Source organism: Daucus carota, chromosome 3 (assembly GCF_001625215.2).
Source record: "Daucus carota subsp. sativus chromosome 3, DH1 v3.0, whole genome shotgun sequence".
Taxonomy (NCBI): domain Eukaryota; kingdom Viridiplantae; phylum Streptophyta; class Magnoliopsida; order Apiales; family Apiaceae; genus Daucus; species Daucus carota.
In genome coordinates this window covers 39,132,537-39,157,839 of record NC_030383.2, presented here as the reverse complement: position 1 = coordinate 39,157,839, position 25,303 = coordinate 39,132,537, and the positions used below count along the sequence as shown (strand labels likewise).

The 25,303-nt window shown below is 35.0% G+C and overlaps 2 protein-coding genes and 1 non-coding gene across 3 annotated transcripts; 1 reads left to right on the top strand and 2 right to left on the bottom strand.

Moving 5' to 3' along the window:
• Positions 1-11,976: 11,976 nt before the first annotated feature.
• LOC135151530 (uncharacterized) lies at positions 11,977-14,117 on the top strand. The gene is made up of 3 exons (XM_064090028.1): positions 11,977-12,379; positions 12,472-12,904; positions 13,274-14,117. Exons 1-3 carry the CDS (start codon positions 11,977-11,979, stop codon positions 14,115-14,117), a joined length of 1,680 nt encoding a protein of 559 aa, XP_063946098.1.
• Positions 12,414-12,520, bottom strand: LOC135151887 (small nucleolar RNA R71). Its single transcript, XR_010290794.1, has one exon. It is a non-coding gene; the product is annotated as a small nucleolar RNA R71 (small nucleolar RNA).
• Positions 14,118-23,982: 9,865 nt separating the features above from the next.
• LOC135151316 (uncharacterized) lies at positions 23,983-25,049 on the bottom strand. Its single transcript, XM_064089363.1, has 5 exons — positions 24,807-25,049; positions 24,598-24,699; positions 24,399-24,468; positions 24,202-24,300; positions 23,983-24,107 (listed from the first exon to the last, which is right to left on the bottom strand). The coding sequence occupies exons 2-5, from the start codon at positions 24,696-24,698 to the stop codon at positions 24,018-24,020; spliced, it is 360 nt and encodes a 119-aa protein (XP_063945433.1). The 5' UTR covers position 24,699; positions 24,807-25,049; the 3' UTR covers positions 23,983-24,017.
• Between the last annotated feature and the right edge of the window lie 254 nt (positions 25,050-25,303).

Genomic DNA, 25,303 nt, shown 5'->3' with positions numbered 1-25,303 from the left:
AGTTTATTATATACAAATATTATTCTCACATTTGCATTCTACTCCCCACTATAACATGAAATAATAAAAGTAACATCAATTTTGTGTTACCTCAATTTTTTGATTGTTGTGACATTTTTTTGAATTTGCGCAACAATTTTTTTTTTGGCGTATTGTAGATGACAGTGATATTATAACCATTTTGTAACGTATTTGAGACAATGGTAAATATGTTGCAGTTATATTAGTAAATACTTGAAAATTTTTTTATTATTATATTATAATAAAAAAATTATATAATATATAACTTAATGATATATCATTAAGTCATAATTATAATATAAGTTTTACTTGTAATTTAATTAGTAATAGACTTTTTTTAATATATTGAACATTATGAATTAGTAATTATTGATAAACTTGTTACTATATTTTATTAGAACTTAATTTTTAAATTAAAATTTTCTTTAAAAATCGAATATATTAAAATTTAAATGATAAACTTTCTGCAATATAATCTATATGTATCTTCAAAAATAGTAACATATTATTAGTAACCACAACGAACTTAACCTATAAGGTTATTTTTAATTTTTTAAAATTAAATTATTAATAATGAACCAATATTTTTATTTTATTTTAATCAAAATTAATCTATGAGTGTTTGGGTACTTTGACACTTGTACAAAATAGCTTGTTTATAAAGCAAAATTTTTTTTAGTTGTTTGCATCAATACTTAATTAATCAAATTGGACATTATTAAGGGTTTTATTCTAAAAAAATTATAACCAAGTATAAACTTCTTTGGGACTAGGCCCAGCCCATCTTTTGAGTTAGTTATAATTATCCTAGTAACCTATTTGTGCAAAAGAAAACCCTATTTCAAATAACAGCCGCCTCTCTACATCTCTTCTCACCATCTTATGGGGTTGGATCTCATCCTAATCTAGACATCAGGGAGCCATCTCCACATCTCTCCACTCAGCCCTGTCTCTTCTCATTTCATGGGTTCCATCTCACGATGCTCCTTCTTATATTGTCTAATTAAGGTATATGTTTGTACTCTTTACAATTTTAAATGTACCACATGAACACATATGATATATATGGTCCTGTCATGCTTGGTAAAAATGTGTTAGTGGTTTTTCTTTTAAGTAGCTAGATATGACATGTATCTCTTACTTGAATGATTGTATATTTAGGTTATACATATATGATGAATTTGTTATGATCTCTATTCCTGATATATTTCATATAAGACCTTGATATAAGTGAATTTTAATTTTAACATATTATATTTATAAATTGATGAATTTATTATGAACTATGTGTTTGATTCTTATGTATATGAAAAAAATCGGTAAAAAAGTATGAATAATGTTTCTTTGTATCAATATATAATATCCAAAAGAGCAATAGTGGTGAAAATCTTATTTATATGTCCACTATGCTAGAAAAACAGATCTCAAAAGTGATTAAAGAGTCTATTAATGTGTTATATAGTGTATTTAATAATTTTAGTTTCACTTATTTTTATTGTGTTGAAACTTTGTGCTATTACATTTGAATATTACACCTTGAAACTTTTAATATACCCGTGACTAATTACTTGTTTGCAGCAACTCTCCTCATATTGGTGATGATAAACAATGAAGAAAATGCTCCTGTATTCTCTAAATTAATATTATCCAGGTATTATAACATAAACTTGTAGCAGGAATATATTTTTCATACCTTAATAGTAAATATACATACTTTGTTGTGTAGATTTATTAAGACATTATAGTTACATACATTGTATAGCATTTGTTTAGATATGTTAATGTGGTTATTTGTTAATGTGGTTAATATTTCATATTGTGTTTAGGTCAGCTATGTAGAAGTTGGTTATTGTTATGATGAATTGTGTTAATAGATATTTTTTGACGGATACTTAAAACTTGTTCAAAATAAAGTGATTATGACATATTGCATAAAATATTTTTGTCTAGGAGTTTGATTTGTTGTAAACAATGTCATTATATATCCCCGCTTTTTAATCACTTCTCATCGACTCTATAAAAATACTAGGCGGAAGACAAATGGGCATCTGTTCCTAAAAGTGTTAGTAATATATACATAGGTAAAGTTTTTTTTTTTTTTTACCTGTTTGACCTATATAGATCATTTTATCAAGTTGTATTCGTGTATGCATATATGTGTGTGTTATTCAACTATTTGATGAATACTATAGACTTGAACAGAGGCGACAAGAGTTGTGGGCTTAGGTGGGTTAACCATCTTAGGCCTCATGTCAACCATGATAGTTTCACTGCTTCAACTCTACTAGGCTATCCTCGGTAACATATATGAATATTTTAAGTCATGTTGAGTTTATCTTAAGATTCATAACTCGGTTAGGAAATTAATATATTAAATCTATCAGCCGTATAATTTATTATCTGGGGAGAGGCTTTGAATACGACTTGTCGAATAGAGTCTTTCGGAAACATATGGAGAAGACTCCTTACAAATTATTGAAAAGCAAAAAGATAATTTTAAAATATTTTCATGTGTGGGGAGCCTTGCAAAGGTACTTGAAAGAAACTAGGTGCACAAACCGTTGCATCTTTTCGTGCTTAGTGAAACTACTATGGCTATTAGAACTTTAGTAATGAACTTTGACATAGACGTTATAGTGGAAACACTATTGTTGATTTTAATGAAGCTGCATTTTTTGAGGATGTGTTCCCTATAAATTCTAGTATACCTCAGGGTACTTCTAATTATGATCATACTCGCACATCAAGTACATTCCCGATCATGTGAAAAGGATGACAAATATGGGAGCGGATCCTAGTAGTAGGTCAACTCCTCATGAAGTAGAGGAACCTAGAAGGGGTAAGCATGCAAATGCGATCAAGGATTTTGAAAGAGACTTTATCACTTACAAACTTGCGGATGAACTTTTAACTCTTCGACATGTGATGGATTCTTCGAAGTCTAGGCACTAGAAAGGCACTGTTAAGAGTGAGATGGACTACATTGTTCGTGATGGAACTTGGGAGTTGGTCTACTACCAAATGTAATCAGATCTTCAAAAGGAAGATGGAACCAACTAGCTTAATAGATAAGTATAATGCTATAATAGTAGCTAGAGATGGCAATCGGAACGGGTTTCACAAATACCAAACCCAAACCCAAATTTTTTGACCAAACCCGAACCTGAACCCGGAAAAACTTGAACCTAATTGATTATCTGCACAATTTTGAAATTTAGGGTTTTATGATTGAAAGAGGATTAAAAGAGAGAGACTTACAAAACACTTGACTCGGAGTTTCATAGAGAGGACGAAGAAATCGTGGTCATGGAATCATGGTAGCGCTTGAGTTTAAAAACCAAAATACCAAATGACAATGAAATTAGTAGCACTAGCAGGCTACTAAACTAGCAATACTAGACTAGCAAGCAAACAACAGTACTACATGCCATTTCTCAATTAAGTGTACAATTTCATCCATAAACTAACAGCTCAAAATCTCAAAATAAACATTTCACAATAGATTTAAAGAAGCAAATCAGATTTTCATCTCTTGAATGTTCCAAGACTCGAGTCTCCAGCTCTTCAAGCTATCTGCATAGTGTCAAAAAAAGTCATTACATTATCATACAAAAGTTACAAAGTAGAACATACATAAAACATGTTTATTCAAAACCAAGTTTATACACACACACACGTAGAGAGAGAGAGTTAAGTTGGAGTATTGGAGTAGAAAATTGGAAAAAATATAATCTATTTATCTGAATTTAATTTTTTTTGTCATACAATATTTTTTGTAAACATTCGACAACCTGCGGGTTATGTTCTGGAATATAACTAATAAGTAGAACTTGAATCTTAATACTTGTTAAAGTCGAAAAATATTATTCACTCATTGATAATTTTGTTTAAGACAACTTAAAAATGATGAATTACATCAAAATTTGGATAATGCAAGATATTATTTTTGATTAAATTAAAAAATTGTAACTTGTACTCCAATACTCGAATGTTTTTGTCTACTCCATAGAACATAACTATATATATATATATACACACACACATTTATTTCTCGTTCTCGATGAGATTCAGCCGCGGATTGGGTTCGGATAGGATTTTGGCTTTTTGGGCCGGGTTCGAGGCTGTATGACCAAAAACCCAACCCAACCCGAGAATAGTTCGGGTTCTAAAAATAAACCCAAAACCAAAACCGAAAACCAAAAATTTGGGTTCGGTAAAACCTAATCGGGTGGGTACGGGTTGGATATCCATCGCATAGGGTTGAATTTCCATCCCTGATAGTAACTTAGGGTGTTAGGCAAATGAAAGGCATAGACTAGTTTGATAGCTACTCTTCTATTGTTAGAATGACAACAATTTGAACGCTTGCAAAATTGGCTTCCGTACATGGTCTTATCATCCACTAGATAGATTTAAAGATAACTTTTCTTTATCGTGATCTTGCAGAAAGAATTTATATGGATCCGCGTGATAACTTTTCTCAGAAATATGTTTGTAATCTTTAATGATTTTGTACAGTATGAGTCCTTTAATTATGAAACATATTATAGTATTAGTTGGCACTTGGCAAAGAAAGTACATGAAATATTAGTGTTTTCATTGGCTGAGATGCATATTATTGTCAATGCAAGGAGTCAACTGTTGGTCGTCATACTATGTGGGGCAAGGGCAAGGCACTTGAAGGGCACTTTTGTGGGGATTGCTTGTATATGAGGTAGGCTCCCCGTAAAGTTACTCAATTAGTGCAATTGTTAACATGGAGCATAATATATAGTTTCTTTTATATCTATTTAACTATGAAACATGTGTTAAAAAGTAGATTGTTAGTTCAAAATCCATGGTTTACATCATCAGTGCATATATACCATCCTACCAAGACGATGGTTAATTTTCTTTGTTACTTTATGCAGATATGGTGAGAATGTTGTAGAAGCAACTAAAAATTCGAGCTCGACGTGCCCTGTTTGTTGGGGAATATGCAATTGTAGTCGATGTCGCCGAGCAAAAGCATGGTTGCCTACTGGTGAGCAAAAGGACCTCATATTACTTCATTAATCTCTATGTAGCAGTTGTTATCTTGATATATTGAAGTTGATGTGCAGCAGTTTACTCTTGTTTTTATTCCTAAATTATATGATATCTACCGGAAAAGCAAAATTAAGTAACTTACCATTTTCTTGAAGACTTCTTTTGTCTCGGTTATAACTACGTCTGCTGTGATCATTTGATAAAATTGACGGGTCAAGAGATTCTAATTTTTCAAACAAGATAAGGGGTCATCAACGCACCACTTAGTCTGTTTTCCATGATATCCACTATGCCCAAGAAAATGCACACGATCATTTTGTTTGCTACTTCCTTTTGCCTTGTCACTTATTGCCTATTTACAAAAGCGGCAAAAAAGACGAGAGATGTAAAATAATCTCAGGAGTAATAAAGTCATTATGTTCTTGACTTTCTTCATCTTAAATTCCTCATATTCGCGTCTTCTTTTGGATATTTCCCATTGCTCTCGGCTGATGAAATGATTGACTTCACATGGATCCTTTCTAGTTTGAAAGAAATTCTTTGTTAACTTAATTATCATGAAAGTCCTGCCATTGCTTTACTGCTTTCTCCAACACGATCTTTTACTGTGAATCATCGAGCTTTTAAAGATTCTGTAAATAATGAGATTATAGAAATAATTAAAAGAATTGAATTCTTTATTCACGTTTTATCATAAAATACATTAACAAATTCTGAGTATAATATCATAGGGGCACAATGATGTCAACTCAACAGAAGAAAAACAGAACAAGTATGTCTAGGCATCTTACCAAGAGTTATGGATCTATATGTGTGTAAGCTTCATAAAACAAGAAAAAGTTACCTCTTTGCCTTTCTGTCTTTGAGTACTGACATACGCTCGCACAAGCCTTGCTAGTTCTGTAAATTTAGCTTCGTATTCTTCCACAGTCCCATTACCTTGCTTACGTTCTAAAAAAATTATCTCCATTTGATCTTGCATATAATGAGGAAAATATTTCTCCAGCAATTCCTTAAATCTATCCCATGAAACTTCTCTCTTACCTTCCATTGCGTACACCGACTCCCACCAATAATATGTTTCATGTTTTAGAAAATAACTCGCAGATTCTGTCGTTTGATTATCCCTTGCCTTCACTAGGGCAAAGAACATCTCCATTTCATTTGACCATATCTTGGCATCTATCGGATCTGCTGACCCCTTAAACTCACGAGGATTCACGGCTGGGAAAGCCTTAAAGTTACCATATGTATATATGTCTTCTGTCGTTGCTTCTTTACTGGTACTTGCTCTTATTGGTTCTATTGCTGTTGAAACTTCTACTACTAAGCTAACATAGTAGCTTGTTGAACTAAGAATTGTAGCATCTGAGTAATGGCTGGATCATCGGGTCGAGGGGGATTAGATGGAGTCTCATTAGACTCTGAAGTTTGAGCATTGACATGGTGGTCTTTTTGGAAGACATATTTTGATAAGAAACAAACAATTATTTTGACTACAACAATGGCATCGGATTCTGTTTAACCGACGCTTATGGTTCTCAAATGCGTCGCGCTATTTCTTTCTTGACACATTAAAGTGTATATTACTCTGCTGATTTCTCTTCTCCACTGAGCATTTTCGATTCTACACCCGAGTTTGGGCATTTAGGGTAGTTTAATAGTATGTAATTAGTTGTAAATGAAGTATGTAATTGCTAGTATTTACTGACAAGTGGTTCTCTCAAGGTAGTACGAACAAATGCATCAAGCACTACATCATATGACCTATGGCAAGATATGAACGCAAGTGTTGCAAAATTATGTTGTATTAGAGGCACTAATCCATACCTACTCAAAGTTCATTTAAAGTTAGCAGTAGGTCAATATATGTGTTGCATTGAGTATTAAAAAAATAATTATTTATGATATGACAATAAAATTTACATAAAATAAATCTAAAATATTTTTAAATTATTAATTGATAGAATATAATCTATTAAACATGAAAACACTAAATTTTGGAAAAAATATTAATTTTTTTAACATCTCCCTGGAATAATTACTTCTAATAAAAGTAGTAAATTTGAAGTAATTAATTAGTAATAAAATAATAATACCTAAATTGAATAATTTTTTTAATATAAAGTTTATTAAATAATTATATTTTTAAATAGGTTAAAAACTAGAATGCAAAACTAGTAAAAGTACACTATGAATTCTTCATAGGATTTGATGCTAGTTAGTTTAGTAAACTACACTCTGTGTCCAATAAAATCATTTGTCTTTATATTTGTAAATAATATGTATAGTTCTTGTTGGTTAAGCCATCTGTGGATTCTGAGATGGTTGGGAATGGACCTAAATCAACAGATAGGCCTATTGTTGCTTGGGATGCTGAAGACCCCACAGTTGCTCAGACCAATGATGGACCTCTTCTGGTTGTTTCATCGGTCCCAGACTCAGTACCGCAGAACAATTTTGGACCATCAACTGTGTTAAAAGAGGTCGGGGAAGGACACCGAAGCTAAATAGAGGCCCGAAGAAAGTATGGGGAAGGCTGGCGATGTATGCTTATAAGAAGGGTTCAAGAGGTCGGCCCAAGACGGTTCCTACCTATACTATGAGCCTACGGCCAGGGGAAGGCCTAGAAAAGATGTTGTTGGTGCAATAGTTGCTGTTGATCAGGCTAATGGTGGTAATGGTAGTGGTGGAGTTTTGCCTGAAGAAAAGATTCAATGGGAGTCTCGTGGCCATTCTTTGGGCCGCCCAACCAAGGTAAATAAATTTTAAAAGTTAAATGCAAAGTTGCAATATATGTTGTCATTAGTTAATGTGTGCTATAATGCAAGGATATTTCTTGCTACTACTGTTTCCGTGCAAGTAAAAAAGCCATTTTACATTTTTGAATCATATGATAGAGGGGACCTCTTGGTTTGTATGGCTTTTGTAGTTCTTTATATGCTTAGTTGTTAATTGGCAATCATTGTAAATACTAATTTCTGAATCTTCAGAAGATAATATCAGTTATATAGTTGGTTATCATGTATTTGCCAGTTAGATATTGCCATATTAGTGTCACTACTTGAGTGCGTGAGTTATACCCTCTCTGAAAAACCCTGGCACGTGACTAACACAGCAATAAATTAAAATCTCACGAGAAATAAATCCAAAGCCACACCCAATCCTCTTCATTTGCAGATAGAGGAGATCACCTGGTAAAACAACACAGAAGTGGCTTTATGACTTCTATCTAGTTACATCACTTGTTACCTGGGTTCTCTCCTTCCTTCTTTTTGTAGTTTTTCTCTTCCTTTTAAAAAAAAATAATATCCCACAATTATGTAAAAGTATTTAAACAAGATCTATGATAAATGTGCTCAACTTGATTTTTCATTCGGTGAGGACATTGTGGATCCATTAACTTTTACTTTTGCTTTATCATCTGATTTTCTACCTTTTGGATTTTTCAATCTATTGATGATATGTATTATTAATGTACTAATAAGAACAATGTGTATGAGGATGGTTTATTCAGTTAATGGGATTTGCTGGGGGAAGAATTGTTATGACATTAGAAAGAGGATACAACTTTGATTCCATAGAAAATTTTGTACTTGCTTGTGTGGAGGGTTGCTAGAGGACAAAAATATCACTACAGCTCCGAAGGATTATCCATTCGACTCGACATGGCGAGTATACAATTGGTACACTACTATCTCTGTTATTTTCAGATCTCTTTTTGATTACATATTGATCATCACGACTGCTCGTAACTATTTTGATAATTGTCTTCAGGTTTGTAAAGAATTGTCTCCATACTAGCCAATACTTGCTGAGAAATTGTCTGAAAAATTGACAGAAGGAAAGCACCTCAAGTTCAGGTATATTGTTCTCCATTCTTTTGTACATATTAGGATATTTACTGGATTACAATGTCCTTACAAATTAGATGTGCATATGTTATTTTTAATGTTGTGTTTGTAGACTTTTATTTTGTAAACATTTACGGATGAAAAAGCCTCATTTCTTTTTAGCATATTCTGCCTTCTATCAAACTGCTGCGTACGCTGTCTTTCTCTAAAGTTTACCATTATGTTTGATAATTTAATTTTTCTGCTAGGTTCAGAGCTCTGACTCAAAAGGTGAGTATGATGAGTATTTTAAGCAATTTTAGTTGTTGCATTCTTGAATCCAGTTCAAATCTGTTGAGTATATTATGAAGTTCTACTTCCTATAGCCATTTTCCAAGTTGCCCGACACAAAAATATATGTGTGGCTGATTAATCTGAGTAGACATGACCTTTCCTTTTCTTTTAGATACAATTACTGATATGCATGTGTAGTAGAATGTTTCCGTATATAATCATAAAACTTAAATCATGATCATATATGTTTATCTGTGTAACTTAATAGAAAATGTGTGCAAGAAGGGAAAAAATAGAAGTCCAACCAAGTATTGGCAGGGATGTGAAACCATGGCATGTGTTACGTAGGAAGAATCATTAATGCATCAGGAGATCATCACTATGAAGCGACAAGGAACAATAAAGTCGACAGTTCCTGATAAGCACATCAGTGACGGATACAAGAGCATCAATATGCAGATACTTGATCATCATCATCAAGTATTATCACTAGCTGGAGATTGAGTTTGAAAGACAATAGAAGAAGATTGATACTAGACAGCTTATTTATAGGGAATTACTCTATCATACATGATATACATAGAAATTGATAAATATTGATAGAGAATATATTGTGATTGATGGATGTAGTTGTGTAGTATATAAACACATATATTAGGTTATACGAATGTATATACAACACGAGAGAAATTGTTGTAACCAAGAATCTCTTAAGAACGATTAGTTTCTTGAGAGAGTTTGGTAACAATTCTTATTAATCAATAAGAGCCGAGTTGATTTGATTAATGGTTGATATGGTAATATGAGTTTGACATTAATACTTAACAAAAGAGTTATTTCACACCTAGTCTATCGCTTAAATCTTGGGTAACAAGTGGTAACTGAAATATCTCAACCTAGAGCAATTCCTAAAAGAAACAGGAATGACAAGCAAGGAAAAATTGAGCAAATAATTATGAGTATATTCCTTTTGCACCAAAGAAGCAATATTATAATTGTGGTAATTGTAATCATCTTGCTAATGATAGTAGGAAAAACAAAAAGAATCCAAAAGTTATACATAAATCTGATGTAGCTGGTAGAACAATGAATGTCAAACGAGAAAATCCAAAAGTGCTCTTCGATTCTTTTTCATTGCTTTAGTCCCTTGACATTGAACCTCTAACATATTCCAAATTTCTTTTAAGGTTTTTGCATGCGATTACTCGACTAGACATGATAGCATCCAAACTGTTGTGAAGAATGAAATTTTCTTTTGCATCTTTAAGGACTTCAAGTTTTTCTTCTCGTGTCATCTCTGCATTTCAGCTTATTAATAAGTGGATTTTATATCCACTTGGAAGCCTTTGTTTGGACTTGATTTGACCTCAAGCGTGTGGTGTTTTTGATGTGTTTTTGTGTTGGTTTGTGTAGGTTTCCTAGATGGAGAATGAAGGGTGGTTTCGAGTGCAAAAAGGTAAAAAAAAGGCGAAGGAATCGAGCAAAAGTCGATGAAGTAAGGGCACGGACGCACCAGAATGGCTCGAGGCTGCCAAATTGGTCCGCCCGCGCCACTATATGGGGCGCCCGTGCCATACCAACAGCAGGGTGGTGCGCCCACCCCACTCTGACGGGAGAAAAAGCCCGTTTGGCCTGTTTTAGAGTGTTTTGATGGCTCGGTTGCTAGGGCACATAAAGAAAAGAAGAAGGGAGGAGTAAGGACATCGAGAGTCAGTGGAGAGAGCACGTGACGGCTACGGAGAAGATCTGGTTTTCATATTTTCACTCTTGTAATTCTTCGAAGTAGGCGTAACTTTGGATGCTCGTTCGGATTTGTTTCAAAACTTTTATTCTCGTACTTTGATATTGTTTAGACATATTAGTATAATGTTTACATTCGAACCCATGATGATGAGAAGTTCGATTATGAACTAATCGTTGTCATGGGATTGTAGCGGATATATCTATGGATTTTAGTAGTTAATTTGCCTTGAATATTTATGTGATGAATGCTTGATTCCCTAGTATTGGTTGTGCTTATTCTTCTTGGAAGCGTAGCTAACATCTAAGTTTGTTAATCTTTATTGAAGCGAAAGTGGATATATAGATTCAGAACTTGCCATGCGAGCATAGGTTTATGTATTCAATATACATGATTTGTGGTGTGATTTTAACCATCTTGCATGGCCCTATATAATCTTGATAGATAACTTGTTTGTAAACCATTATGTTTTCAAATCTTATAGACATATAGGGTCTAAGCATAAGTGGTCTCTGTTCGACTTCTATCTGAATTGTGGATGTGGAATAGTATGGTATACGTTTATCAAAAGAGAGCGTGTACTAGTTTCGTGTTATCTGATTAGTTGTCAACCATCACATAGCGAAAAAAGGCATAACTCTGGATGAAGTAGTTAATGAAGTTAGAATCCCATGTTTTAATTCACAAAAATAAATCTAGTTTAATCACTTAGTTTATAATTCTTAGTCTAGTAATTTGGTTTAAATTAGTTAAGTTGGATAAAACCATAAAATTGATACTTGTCTTAGCAATGAATAATAGCCATAAATTGTTTCATAAGTGCATATTCTGAATACACCAGTCTCTGTCGGAACGAACTGAATTTAAATTCTATATTACTTGTGACCACGTACGCTTGCGTGATTTTGTGTGAACAAGTTTTTGGCGCCACTGCCGGGGACTCGGTGTTAAATATTTAGTTTATGTGCTTGTCATCAGTGGTCGCTAAAGTTTACTGACTTGGATTCTTTTGTCACTTTTATTTTGTTTGTGTGTGTTTCAGGTACTTGAGTGACGTATATGCGAACACGTTATCGGGCTCATAAGGAAGCATTGGAGTATTACAATTGGTGTCATCCACCAGTAGCAAATGATACTAAGCCACTGAAGGCTTTCTCTGATCCGAAAATCAATGACAATCAATCTAGCATTAATATCAGGCTAGCCATCTCGGCCAACACTTTTGAAATCAAGTCGGGCACTATTCAGATGGTTCAGAACTCAGTTCAGTTTGGGGGTTCTCCGACAGAAGATCCTAATATGCATATTCGGGATTTCATCGAGATCTGCGACACTTTCAAGTTCAATGGAGTTACTGAAGATGCCATCAAATTGAGGCTATTCTCATTTTCTCTGAGGGATAAAGCTAAGGGATGGTTGCATTCTCTACCTGCAGGATCTATTACGACATGGGAGGATCTGGGTCAAAAATTTCTTACTATATGGCCAAAATAGCTGCAATCAGGAATGCTATCACTCAATTTTCTCAACAGTCTGGTGAAACTCTATGTGAAGCTTTGGAATGCTACAAGGAGATGCTTCGAAAGTGTCCTCATCATGGGATGCCGAATTGGATGGTGATAGATTGCATCCATTATGGCTTGGGACCTCAATCGAGGCCAATGCTCGACGCAGCATCAGGTGGAGTTCTATGGACTAAGAGCTATGATGAAGCTTACGAGTTGATCGAGATGATGGCTGCGAATGAATATCAGAATCCTACTCAACGTCTTCATCAGGGCAAAGCAGCAGGAATTCTGGATATTGATGCTACTACAACCATAGCTGCTCAGCTTAAGGCTCTTATTATGAAGGTGAATTCTTTAGCAAACTTGGGAGTGCATCAGCCACCTATTGTTTGCGAGCTTTGTGCGGGTACACATTCTACTGATCAGTGGGCCATATCTAGTGAATCAGCTCAGTTTGTGAGCAATTTTCAGAGTTCTCAGTACCCAGCCCATGCCACTTATCACCCCAATAATCGGAATCATCCGAATTTCAGCTAGAGCAACAATCAGAATTTCATGCAACAACCACAGCAACAGTTTGAAGCATGGAGCTAGACCATTCAACTCTTCTAGTTTTCAATAGAAGTTTGCACTGAAGCAGCAATTCCATCCATCGGGATTCCAGCAACAAAATCACGGAGTGGTTGGACAGTCTACCAACGAAAGATCGGAATTGGAAGAATTGAGACTAATGTGTAAAAGCCAAGCGGTGTCAATCAAAACTTTGGAGAAGCAAATTGGGCAGATTGCTAATGCATTGCTTAACAGGCCACAAGGAACTCTTCTGAGTGATACCGAGGCCAATCCAGGCAAGAAGGAAGTGAAAGAACAAGTTCAAGCAGTCACTTGAGGTACGGAAAGGTTACGAAGGAAAAAGAATCAGCAGCAGAGCATAACAAAGAAGAGAGCAATCAGCAGGTTGAAACACCCGTGCTCTCATCTGAGTCAGATAGTGGAAAAACTGTTGTTGGGGCTGATTTGAATGAAAGCAACGAGGATGCAAGCAAGGATTCCGCTGAAAAATCTACTCCTAAACATGATGATGGGGTCAAGCAAGTATGTCCATATCCCAAAAGACTTCAGAAGCAGAAGCTCGACAAGCAATTCGCCAAATTTCTGGAGGTAATTTTCAAGAAATTGGAGATCAATATACCTTTTGCGGAAGATCTAGAACATATTCTGAGCTATGCTAAAGTCATGAAAGGTATTCTTTCTAGGAAACTCAAGCTTGAGGAGTTGGAGACTGTAGCTTTGACGGAGGAGTGCAGTGCGGTGTTGCAACAGAAATTACCGCCGAAAGTCAAAGATCCAGAAAGTTTCACAATACCGTGCACTATTGGGCAACTATCTTTTGACAAGTGTCTATGTGATTTGGGAGCTAGCATTAATCTGATGCCTTTGTCTATTTTCATGCAACTTGGTCTTCCAGAGCTGAAACCTACTAATATGTCTTTGCAACTAGCTGATCGATCCGTTACATATCCGAGGGGTATAGTCGAAGATGTGTTAGTAAAGGTGGATAAGCTCATCTTCCCTGCTGATTTTGTCATTCTCGACTTTGAGGAAGATAAAAAAATACCCATCATCTTGAAAAGACCATTTCTAGCTACAGGGTGGACATTGATCGATGTATTAAAGGGTGAATCACAATGAGGGTTCAGGGCTAAATGGTCATGTTCAATGTGTTCAATGCAATGAAACTCCTATTAGCCGAGGAGGAATGCTTTAAAGTGGATATACTCGAAGGTGCAGCTCATTCAGAAATTGAACAAAGTCTGAAAAACGATGTCTTAGAAAGGGCGTTAACAGGTGACTCTGATTTAGAAGATAAGGAGGAAGAAGAGCAAATCAATTCTTAAATGCATCTCCATGGAAAAGGAGGTTTGATCAGCCATTTGAGTCTAGTGGATTAGTAGAGCTTAAAAATTTTCAGGAGCATCTTAAACCATCTATTAAAGAAGCTCCTAAAAATCGAACTCATACTACCACCGGATTACTTCAATGATTTACATTTTGGGAGGTTGAGTCTGCATATGGATTCCATGCATGACATTCATCGCCTTTTTACAGAGGATTTGACTCAAGCTCTTGGGAGTGCTTTTCGAGCCACTGGTGTTGAGGTTGATTGGCCAGTATTTGGAGCTGGCATGGTGTATCGGCCGCCTGATTCTCCACCCGAGGACGGTGATCCTTCCGACTTCTAGGTATGCTCTTGTATCCTTATTATCGCCTTTAATGGGGACATTAAATATTGCAAGTTTGGGGGTGGTCATCTAAGGATTAGTAGTAGTATAGTAGTCGTAGAGCATGTTCTTATTAGTATTCAAGTCGCATATAGAGTAGTGTTGGTATCATATTGCATATCTGTTTTTTTGTTTAGGGCATATTGTTTCGTATGTTCTAGTAGTGTGCATATAGTTGCATTTGCATGAGTCATGAAAGTTTTCATACCAAGTTGATGTCATGTGATGAGTTTATGTGCATAATTTCTTGGCTAGTAGTCTTGATCATATGTAATGTCGTGCATACTTGGAAATTGCTTGTGTGGAAATTGTAATTACACTTATGCTCTAGAGATAAGACTTAGACTAACTTATTTCTTGAGTCCTTGCGTTGAGTCGAGCATAGAATTTGGACTATTCCCTTTTTGAACTTAGAGTTTGTAAATCTTAAGTTTGGGGGAGCTAAGGGATGAATATGCCTTTCTAAAAAGAGAAAAAAAAGAAGAGAGAATAAAGAGTATCATGTACTCCTTTGAGATCAATGGGTAGACTTCACTGTCATGTTAAAGGGATGATCTATGTACTTGCATTGGTATTAAGTGTAGATGTATTAGAAATAAGCAATTTTTAGGTGACTTTTCACAACCCTTGATTACTGAAGAATTACTTGATTAAAAAAAGAGAGAATAAAAAAATGAGCGAAGTCGAATGGAAGTCCTGACTCACTTGCCCTGAGAAGCATCCCAACCTTAGACTTAGCAAGAAAAAAAAAGAGTAGAAAAATAGGAGAGGCATAGAATTCCTTTGGTGACCCTAAATTGTAGTTGAATCAGTGGTGAAAAAGTGTTTAAGCCTTATTCTTATTAACAGCTCATAGTGATGAGGTCTCTATTGAAGTTTGATAGTCTTCGTTTTGTTTCACTAGAGAGCATGTGATAGCACACACGATGCACTCCACACTTGTAGTGAAAGAGAACATGGCTAATATGTGAAAGAGATGAATACCGAGAATGTTGCATATTCTGAGGATTATATGTTAACACGGTTGACAGTTCATGATTAGCGTAGAAGTAGGCATTTAGTTGCATTCATGCATTGCATTGGTAGTGTTTGTGTGTCTATGCTTGAGGACAAGAATCGGTTTAAGTTTGGGGGGTGTGATAAGTGGATTTTATATCCACTTGAAAGCCTTCGGTTGGACTTAAATTGATGATTTGGCCTCAAGCGTCTGGCATTTTGATGTTTTTTTGTGTCGGTTTGTGTAGGTTGCCTAGATGGAGAATCAAAGGTGGTTTCGAGTGCAAAAAGATGAAAAAATGGCGAAGGAATCGAGCGAAAGGCGATGAAGGACGGGCACGGACGCACCAGAATGGCACGGGGCTGCCAAAGTGGAGGGCCCGCACCACTATATGGCGCCCCGCGCCATACCAACAGCAGGGTGGCACGCCCCCGCCACTTTGTGGCGCGCCCACCCCACTCTGACGGGAGAAAAAGCCCATTTGGCCAATTTTGGAGCGTTTTGATGGCCCGGTTGCTAGGGCACATAAAGAAAAGAAGAAGGGAGGAGTAAGGACATCGAGAGTCAGTGGAGAATGCACGTGACGGCTACGGAGAAGATCTAGTTTTCATATTTTCACTTTTGTAATTCTTCGAAGTAGGCGTAACTTTGGATGCTCGTTTTGATTTGTTTCAAAACTTTATTCTCGTACTTTGATATTGTTTAGACATATTAGTATAATGTTTACATTCGAACCCATGATGATGAGAAGTTCGATTATGAACTAATCATTGTCATGGGATTGTAGCGGATATATCTATGGATTTTAGTAGTTAATTTGCCTTAAATATTTATTTGATGAATGTTTGATTCCCTAGTATTGGTTGTGCTTATTCTTCTAGCTACCATCTCAGTTGTTTGTTAATCTTTATTGAACCGAAGGTTGATATATAGATTTAGAACTTACCATGCGAGCATAGGTTTATGTATTCGATATACATGATTATATTTGTGGTGTGATTTTAACCATCTTGCATCACCCTATGTAATCTTGATAGATAACTTGTTCGTAAACCATTATGTTTTCAAATCTTATAGACATATAGGGTCTAAGTATAAGCGGTGTCTGTTCGACTTCTACACTACGCCATAAGTGCCCATATGTAACGTTTGTTTTGAAGCGTTACCTTTATTTCGTTACAATAGCTATAATTTTTTAGTCTAATGCAACGCTGGACAATAAGTATTACATTTATATAAAACTGGTGTTACCTTAAGATTAAGGTGTTGCAACCTGCAACACTAGTGAAAAAACATTACAATACATGATCTTTAATTTTATATTGATAAATTTTATTTATAAATCAAATATAATTAATCATATTAAGAATTTGTTGGAGTATTTTAAATTCCGTATATAGTATGTAATATATAATATATTACATAATTTAATAACATTATATACTTATAAATAATATTTTATCATTATTTTAAGTTATAAAAATAATATTTAAATAGTAATAAAAGTAAATTAAAAAGTGAGTACAACACAACTTTTGAGGTGAAAAACGAGCGGTATTATTCCCCCCCCGTATACTCTCCCAAAAGTTCAAAACTCTCTCGACTCTAACCACCATCTCTCAACTCTCGCTCTCAACTCAAATCTCGACTCTCACCGCTCTCTCGACTCTCACCCTCAGCCTCAGCTCAACTAATCCCGACCCTCATCCTCGGCTCAGATCTCTATCTCTCTCTAATTATAGGTACATATCTCTCTGTAAATAGGATGCAAAAGTATCTAAATCGAACGAGCAACTTCAAGGATTTGTTGGGTTCTCAAGATTTCTTCTAATTAGTACTATATTTAGACAATTTACGGATTTTGTATTGACTAGGTCTTGCATTCTTCAATTTGCAAGTGATTAGGGTTTTTTATGGCGGCTTGAAATTGGATCTTCACCCGGGATTGCAATTGGGACTATCAATCAAGGTAAATCATGTCTTTATGGTTTGAATTTGTCAAATGTATTTTATGTTTGTTGTTTTAATATACATACATGTATTTTTGTGAATGTAATGTATGAATTTTTTTGAGAAAAGGAGAAATAAAAAGTTGAGAGAGAATCTGTGAGAGACAGATAGTAGAGCGTGAGAGAAAAAGGAACAGTGTGAGAGAGAAATTCTTCTTTGTTTGCCTCGATTCTTTGAGTTGAATTATTTTATATTGATTATAAATGGCTCTATAATTGTTGAAGGATCCTTTTCTTGCTCAATAGTGAACTACATGGCAGGTTGTTGTTCAGCAGTCTCCAACATTGTAATGTCTGCTCTTGTACTACTAACTCCGGTAGTATTAACACCATTGTTTTACTACACTTAGAATGCTATCCTTGGCTCCATTACTACACTCAGAATGCTATCCTTGGCACCATTGTTGTCTGCACAGGTGCATTCTTTGGAATAGTTTTTGCTTTAGTTGAACTTGGCCAGTGGATAAATCATTTTAAACCGCATATGGCTCGGTCATATGATTCATGATCTAAAAATACACATCAAATAATATATAGATTGTATATGTATAGACCTCAGATAATATACGGATGTAAACTCTCTAATGTATATGTTGCATTGTAATTTGTTTAGCCTGTTCTGTTTTTGTTCTTTGTAACCATCCAACTCTAGCTAATACTGTTATATAGGTTCTTTTGCAATATGGTTGATGAAAACTAAAATTTAGCTATTATTTTAATATGCAATAATTTAGCTGTTTATATTCCGTATGTATTAAGTTACTTGAAAGAAACTGTATATTTCAATATACGTTTTATAATTTTATTGTGTTGTGTATTATAATTTTATGGTTTTGGTAACAATGTATCCCGTATTTATTTCTCTTTATGTGTCTATGGAATCTGTTATTGCACTATGGTTGTAGTTTTTGATTTTGGAGTCATGTTTACATTTGTGAGTTGGTGCTGATAATTGTATAAGGCTTCATGCAGCGATCTTGGGAATTAATGCAGCATTGTCTAGTCAACTGGTTCCTCTCGGTCAGTCAAAAAACTTACAATACCTGCAAGTTGAACCAATAAACTTGGAGCATCTAGAATTTCGTAGTCAAGATAATATAGACATTTTTTCTCTCTAATTCTGTCCACTTTACAAGTTGAACAGTAACTTGTAGCAGTTTTTCTCTCTAATTCTGTCCACTTTACATGTAGCCTCTGTTAAGTGACCAATTCTCCTAAAACCTCAAGGTGTTAGGGAGAGGGCTTACCAGGATCATATTCTAACATTCCCCCTCACTCGAAAGCCCATTTATGGGTCGAGAGTGGATCACGGGCGCCCATCTTTTGGGGCATAACATTGCCTTCGTGTCCTTATCTTTTGGGGCATAACATTGCCTTCGTGTCCTTAACAAATTCTGAGAATATTGTTAAGTGACCAATTCTCCTAAAACTTCAAGGTGTTAGGGAGAGGGCTTACCAGGATCATATTCTAACATTCCCCCTCACTCGAAAGCCCATTTATGGGTCGAGAGTGGATCACGGGCGCCCATCTTTTGGGGCATAACATTGCCTTCGTGTCCTTAACAAATTCTGAGAATATTGGGGGTCACAGGGAGTCGAACTCGAGTCTCCCGCGAGCCTAAGCTCTGATACCATGTCAAGGAACCTGTTACTCTAAAACCTCAAGGTGTTAGAGAATGGCCCTTTCCAGGATCTTATATTCTAACATTCCCCCTCACTCGAGAGCCCATTTATGGGTCGAAGAGTGGATCACGGGCGCTCATCTTTGGAGCATTAATTTGCCATTCGTGCCACTATAAATTGTGAGAATATTGGGGGTGGCAGGGATCGAACCCGAGTCCTCTGCCAACCTGGCTCTGATACCATGTTAAGTGACCAATTCTCCTAAAACCTCAAGGTGTTAGGAGGAGGGCTTACCAGGATCATATTCTAACATTCCCCCTCACTCGAGAGTGGATCACGGGCGCCCATCTTTTGGGGCATAACATTGCCTTCGTGTCCTTAACAAATTCTGAGAATATTGGGGGTCACAGGGAGTCGAACTCGAGTCTCCCGCGAGCCTAAGCTCTGATACCATGTCAAGGAACCAGTTACTCTAAAACCTCAAGGTGTTAGAGAATGGCCCTTTCCAGGATCTTATATTCTAACAGCCTCTAGGCAGATTTGGTGTTTGATTCGCTTATGCTATATATATATATATATATATATATATATATATATATATATATATATATATATATATATATATATATATATTTAGAGGGCATGGCAGAGCAACGTTTCATTTCTCATATTGTTTTGTGATGAAATGACATGCACCTCTATAGTTGATAAATATGTTCATTGTACAGTCTTTCTATCTTCCTTAACTAAAGGATTGTGCTGTTACTTTGAAGTAAATGGTTATTTCCAAATGTAGTGGTGTTATGACATTTTAGGTGATGGGTACTGGTGGATTCCTAAATTGCTTACCCACTGTTTTATTTCCTTTATTAATTAATATTCTCTCCTGTATGATTTGTAATTTTTTTTTACTTTGGTTTATTCATGACAGGGAGCTTTATAGCAATAATATTAGTGGACCAATCCCGAATGATCTTGGGAATTAGACAAATTTGGTGAGCTTGGACCTGTACATAAATAGCTTTTATGGACCCATACCAGATACACTTGTGAAGCTTACAAGGCTTTAATTTAGGTTATGGTTGGAGGGATCATATATTGACTTGTGGTTGGTTGGTTGTATGGATATATTTGTAGTTGAAACATTTGGGAATGATGTATGCACAAAAAGTATATTTTTAATTTTTTTTTATGTCAAGTGTTGTAATTGATATGTATTTGTGTTGAATTATACATTTTTAGAGCATTGTATCTAGGAAATGGTGTAAAAACATCTAGTACAGTGTTGCAAATAAATTAATTAAGATGTTACATCAGAGTATCAACCTATTGTTGCATATAAAATGTGGGGACCATGTGGTGTTACCGTATCCACATAAGGTATCACTCTATGTGATGTTACAATAAAACTCGAAAGTGTTACTTATATGTCTAAGGTAATGCTCGCAGATGTAACACACAAAAAGTGTTACATTATTGAAAAATGGGTTTAATGTAACAGTTTTAGGCCCTATAGTAACAGTACAAAATGTTACAAATGAGCACTTATATATGGTGTAGTGCTATCTGAATTGTGGATGTGGAATAGTATGATATACGTTTATCGAAAGAGAGCGTGTACCAATTTCGTGTTATCTGATTAGTTGTCAACCATCACATAGCAAAAAAAGGCATAACTCTGAATAAAGTAGTTAATGAAGTTAGAGTCTCATGTTTTAATTCACCATAAGTAATTCGAGTTTAATCACTTAGTTTATAATTCTTAGTCTATTAATTCGATCTAAGTTAGTTAAGTTAGATAACAACCATCAAATTGATATTTGTATTAGCAATGAATAATATCCATACATTGTTGCATAAGTGCATATTCTGAATATACCAGTCTCTGTGGGAACGAACTTAATTTAAATTCTATATTACTTGTGACCACGTACGCTTGCGTGATTTTGTGCGAACACTTATCGACATAATGTTCCGATGTTGTTCCTTCTTGAGGGCCAGTTTCTTTGGAACATGAGGACCATCAGTATTCCTGTCTTTGACGTCAGGATCAGCAGCTTCAAGATACATCATCATCTTTACTTTCCAAGTTGGATAATCAGCTTTGTTGATAACTGGAATTTTGATTGATTCATGTTTAATTTTTGACATTCTTGATCGTTTCTGATTGAAAATATCAGCCTTCTCTGATACCACTTGTTACCCAAGATTTCAACAATAGACTAGGTGCGGAATAACTCTATTCTTGAGGATTAATGTCAAACTGATATTAACGTAACAACCATTAATTAAATCAACTCAACTCTTATTGATTTATAAGAACCATTACAAAACTCTCTCAAGAAACTAATCGTTCTTAAGAGCTTCTTGGTTACAATGATTTCTCTCGTGTTGTACAGACATTCGTATAACCTAATATATGTGTTTATATACTACAAAACTACGTCTATCAATCAAAATATATTCTCTACCAATATTTATCAGTTTCTATGTATATCATGTATGATAGAGTAATTCCCTATAAATAAGTTGTCTAGTATCAATCTTCTTCTATTGTATTTCGAACTCAATCTCCAGCTAGTGATAATACTTGTTACTGATCAAGTATCTGCATATTGATGCTCTTGTATCAGTCACTGATGCGCTTATCAGGAACTGTCGACTTTATTGTTTCGTGTCGCTTCATTATGATGATCTCCTGATGCATTAATGAATCTTCCTACGTAACACATGCCATGGTTTCACATCCTCGCCAATTCATGGTTGGACTTCCATTTTTTCTCTTCTTGCACACATTGCCTATTAAGTTACACATACAAACATATATGATCAGGATTTAAATTTTATGATCATATACGAAAAAATTCTACTACACATGCATATCAGTAATTGAATCTTAAAGAAAAGGAAAGGTAATGTCTACTCAGATTAATTGGCCACACATATATTTTTGTGTCAGGCAACTTGGAAAATAGCTATAGGAAGTAGAACTTCATATATACTCAACAGATTTGAACTGGATTCAAGAATGCAACAACTAAAATTGCTTAGAATACAAATCATACTCACCTTTCGAGTCAGACCTCTGAACCTAGCAGAAAAATTAAATTATAAAACATACCGGTAAAATTTAGTGAAGGACATCGCCTGCAGCAGTTTGATGGAAGGCAGAATATGCTAAAAAGAAATGAGGCTTTTCCATCAGGCAATGTTTACAAAATAAAAGTCTACAAACACAACATTGAAAATAACATCTGTACATCTAGTGTGTAAGGGTATTGTAATCCAGTAAATAGCGTAATATGTACAAAAGAATGGAGAACAATACGTGAACTTGAGGTGCTTTCCTTATGTCAATTTTTCAGGCAATTTCTCAGCAAGTATTGGCCAGTATGGAGATAATTCTTTACGAACCTGAATACAATTATCAGAATTGTTAAGAGGAGTCATGATGATCAATATGTAATCACAAAGAGATCTGAAAATAACAGAGATAGTAGTGTACCAATTGTATACTTGCCATGTCGAGTCGAATGGATAATCCTTCCGAGCTGTCACTACAAGAAAACAGTCAATAGACATCGGTTTTTAACCGATGTCTATGTTATTTCAGGACCGATGTCTTTGTCGGTGATGTCTATATATAGACATCGGTCAAAAACCGATGTCTGAAATATATTTAGACATCACCCCTACCATTTTTCATGATGTCCATGCAACCATTATTTACAAAACATGTTGAGAGGTAAATGAGTTTATAATCAAATTAGTCTTACTACATGATATTAAACATATAAGGAGCCTTGTATTTTTCCACATAGACATCAAAACCTCTCCTGAGTGTGATGTCAAAGTGAGGTTTAGACATCTTTTAACATTTTTGATGATGTCCTTCTTGGCCATTATTTACAAAACATGTTGATAGGTAAATTAGTTTATAATCAAATAGTCTTACTACATGATATTAAACATACAAGGAGCCATGTATTTTTCCACATAGACATCAGAACCTTTCCTGAGTGTGATGTGAATATGTAGTTTAGACATCGGTTTTATTGCCACATAGACATCGAAACCTTTCCTGAGTGTGATGTGAATATGTAGTTTAGACATCGGTTTTTACAGTATAAAAATGATGTCTTTTAAGTTTTTAACATCGAAATATAACTGATGTCTTAAATTTCTTCAACATCTATTGTTGAAATATATTTGATGTCTTTTAAGTTTTTAACATCGTTGTTTGAAATATATTTGATGTCTTATATTGTTCTTTAACATTTGTTTAAAATATAAGTGATGTCTTACATTGCATAAACAAAAAATAAAACTTGCCAAAAAACAATAACCAACCATATATATATATATATATCCAACAAAACCAACCATTCAATAACCAACCAGCAATATCTCCAATCAGCAATATCCAACCAGCAATATCCAACTAGTCCAAAATGACAACTTATCCCCAAAAGCAAACCACATACTTACTAGCTAGCAATTCAATCCATCCGGAAACTCATACCAAAACACTAGCTAGCTACCATACAAAATGACCATACCAGAACACTAGCTACTTATCCAGTACAACCAAACAAAATGACCATATATACCAAACTGTCCAACTAGTCCACTACATTAGCAGTTAATTACCACAAATTAAAGATCAGAATATGCAAAGTCATCAGACGTGATCTTGGATGAAGTGGAGTGCCTCAAGACGTACTTCATTTAGCTCGTCCTCAGTGTAAGAAGCTCGAGACTTGGGCAGCCACTACAATAAGGTACAAGCAAAATCAATAAATTACAAAAAGAAAGTATAGAAAGTATACAAGACACATAGCAGATAAGGTAGCATAAAATAATACCTTTTTAGCAAATGTCAATTTTGTGTCATTGATTATCTCTTTCATATACCGCATTACTACATAGGCGCACTCATGGCCACCAGGTTGCTTGGGAGATCCCTATCCCGTAAATTGAAGAAACATTAGACATGCTATATAAATAAGCAATATATATCAACTATAACTATGTACTCAAAATTCAGTATAATAGTACTTACACTGAGAAACTTTGCCTTGCCTATCTTGTTGCTGCCCCTACCAGTTTCTACATTAAATTTTTTCAATGCCCTGCATATAAACATAAATTGTGATTAAATTGTCAGAAGATTTTATTTTTTTAGTTTCCCATCAATCTCAGTTCAATACTCTGTACTTGCATTTTTGAATAATAAATCATGTGCAAAATATATATTTTACCTTGCTAATGCATTCTCCAGTTCTGGAAACTGTGTCGGGTGAGGGAGTGGATTCAAAATATATATTTCGCCTTCCCAAATAATGGACAAAATCCAATGCATGCTGTTCACAAAAAACAGACCAGGCCAAGATAGTTATGGCACATAATATATAAGTCTTTGTATTTTTGTCATTTAAAAAATTGAAATTTTGAAGAGAACATAACTTACTTCTTATTATGCGGCAAAAAGAATAGTCGATCCGGGTTACCCTCTCTAAACCGATTGAGAATGTAATCTTCAAATTCAGAATTTACGAAAAATGAGCTTGCTGGATCAACAAAAGCAAAAGTTTCCACAAGTTCCGGGTGCTCACTGATCTCAGCATGCAAGTGCCTACCGAAAAAGTACACACACAAATAAAAAAACTAGCCGAGACAATTGATAAATTACTGACACTGCTCACATTCATGTCATATTGAATAAAGGAACTTACGCCATGTACGAGGCAATTACAGCTTGCCCAAGCATTTTATACTCCCACAACGACACAACATTCTCATGCAGCACATATATTATCTTTTGAACGCCAAACACCTCTTTCTCGCATTTAATCTTAATCGAGACCCCTGTTGTTTTCATCCAAGTTGCTGCATGTTTGTACAATAAATTAAAGCCCTTTGGGACCTTTGGGGAACTACTACCAACAGCTAACTTAGTACTGTTAC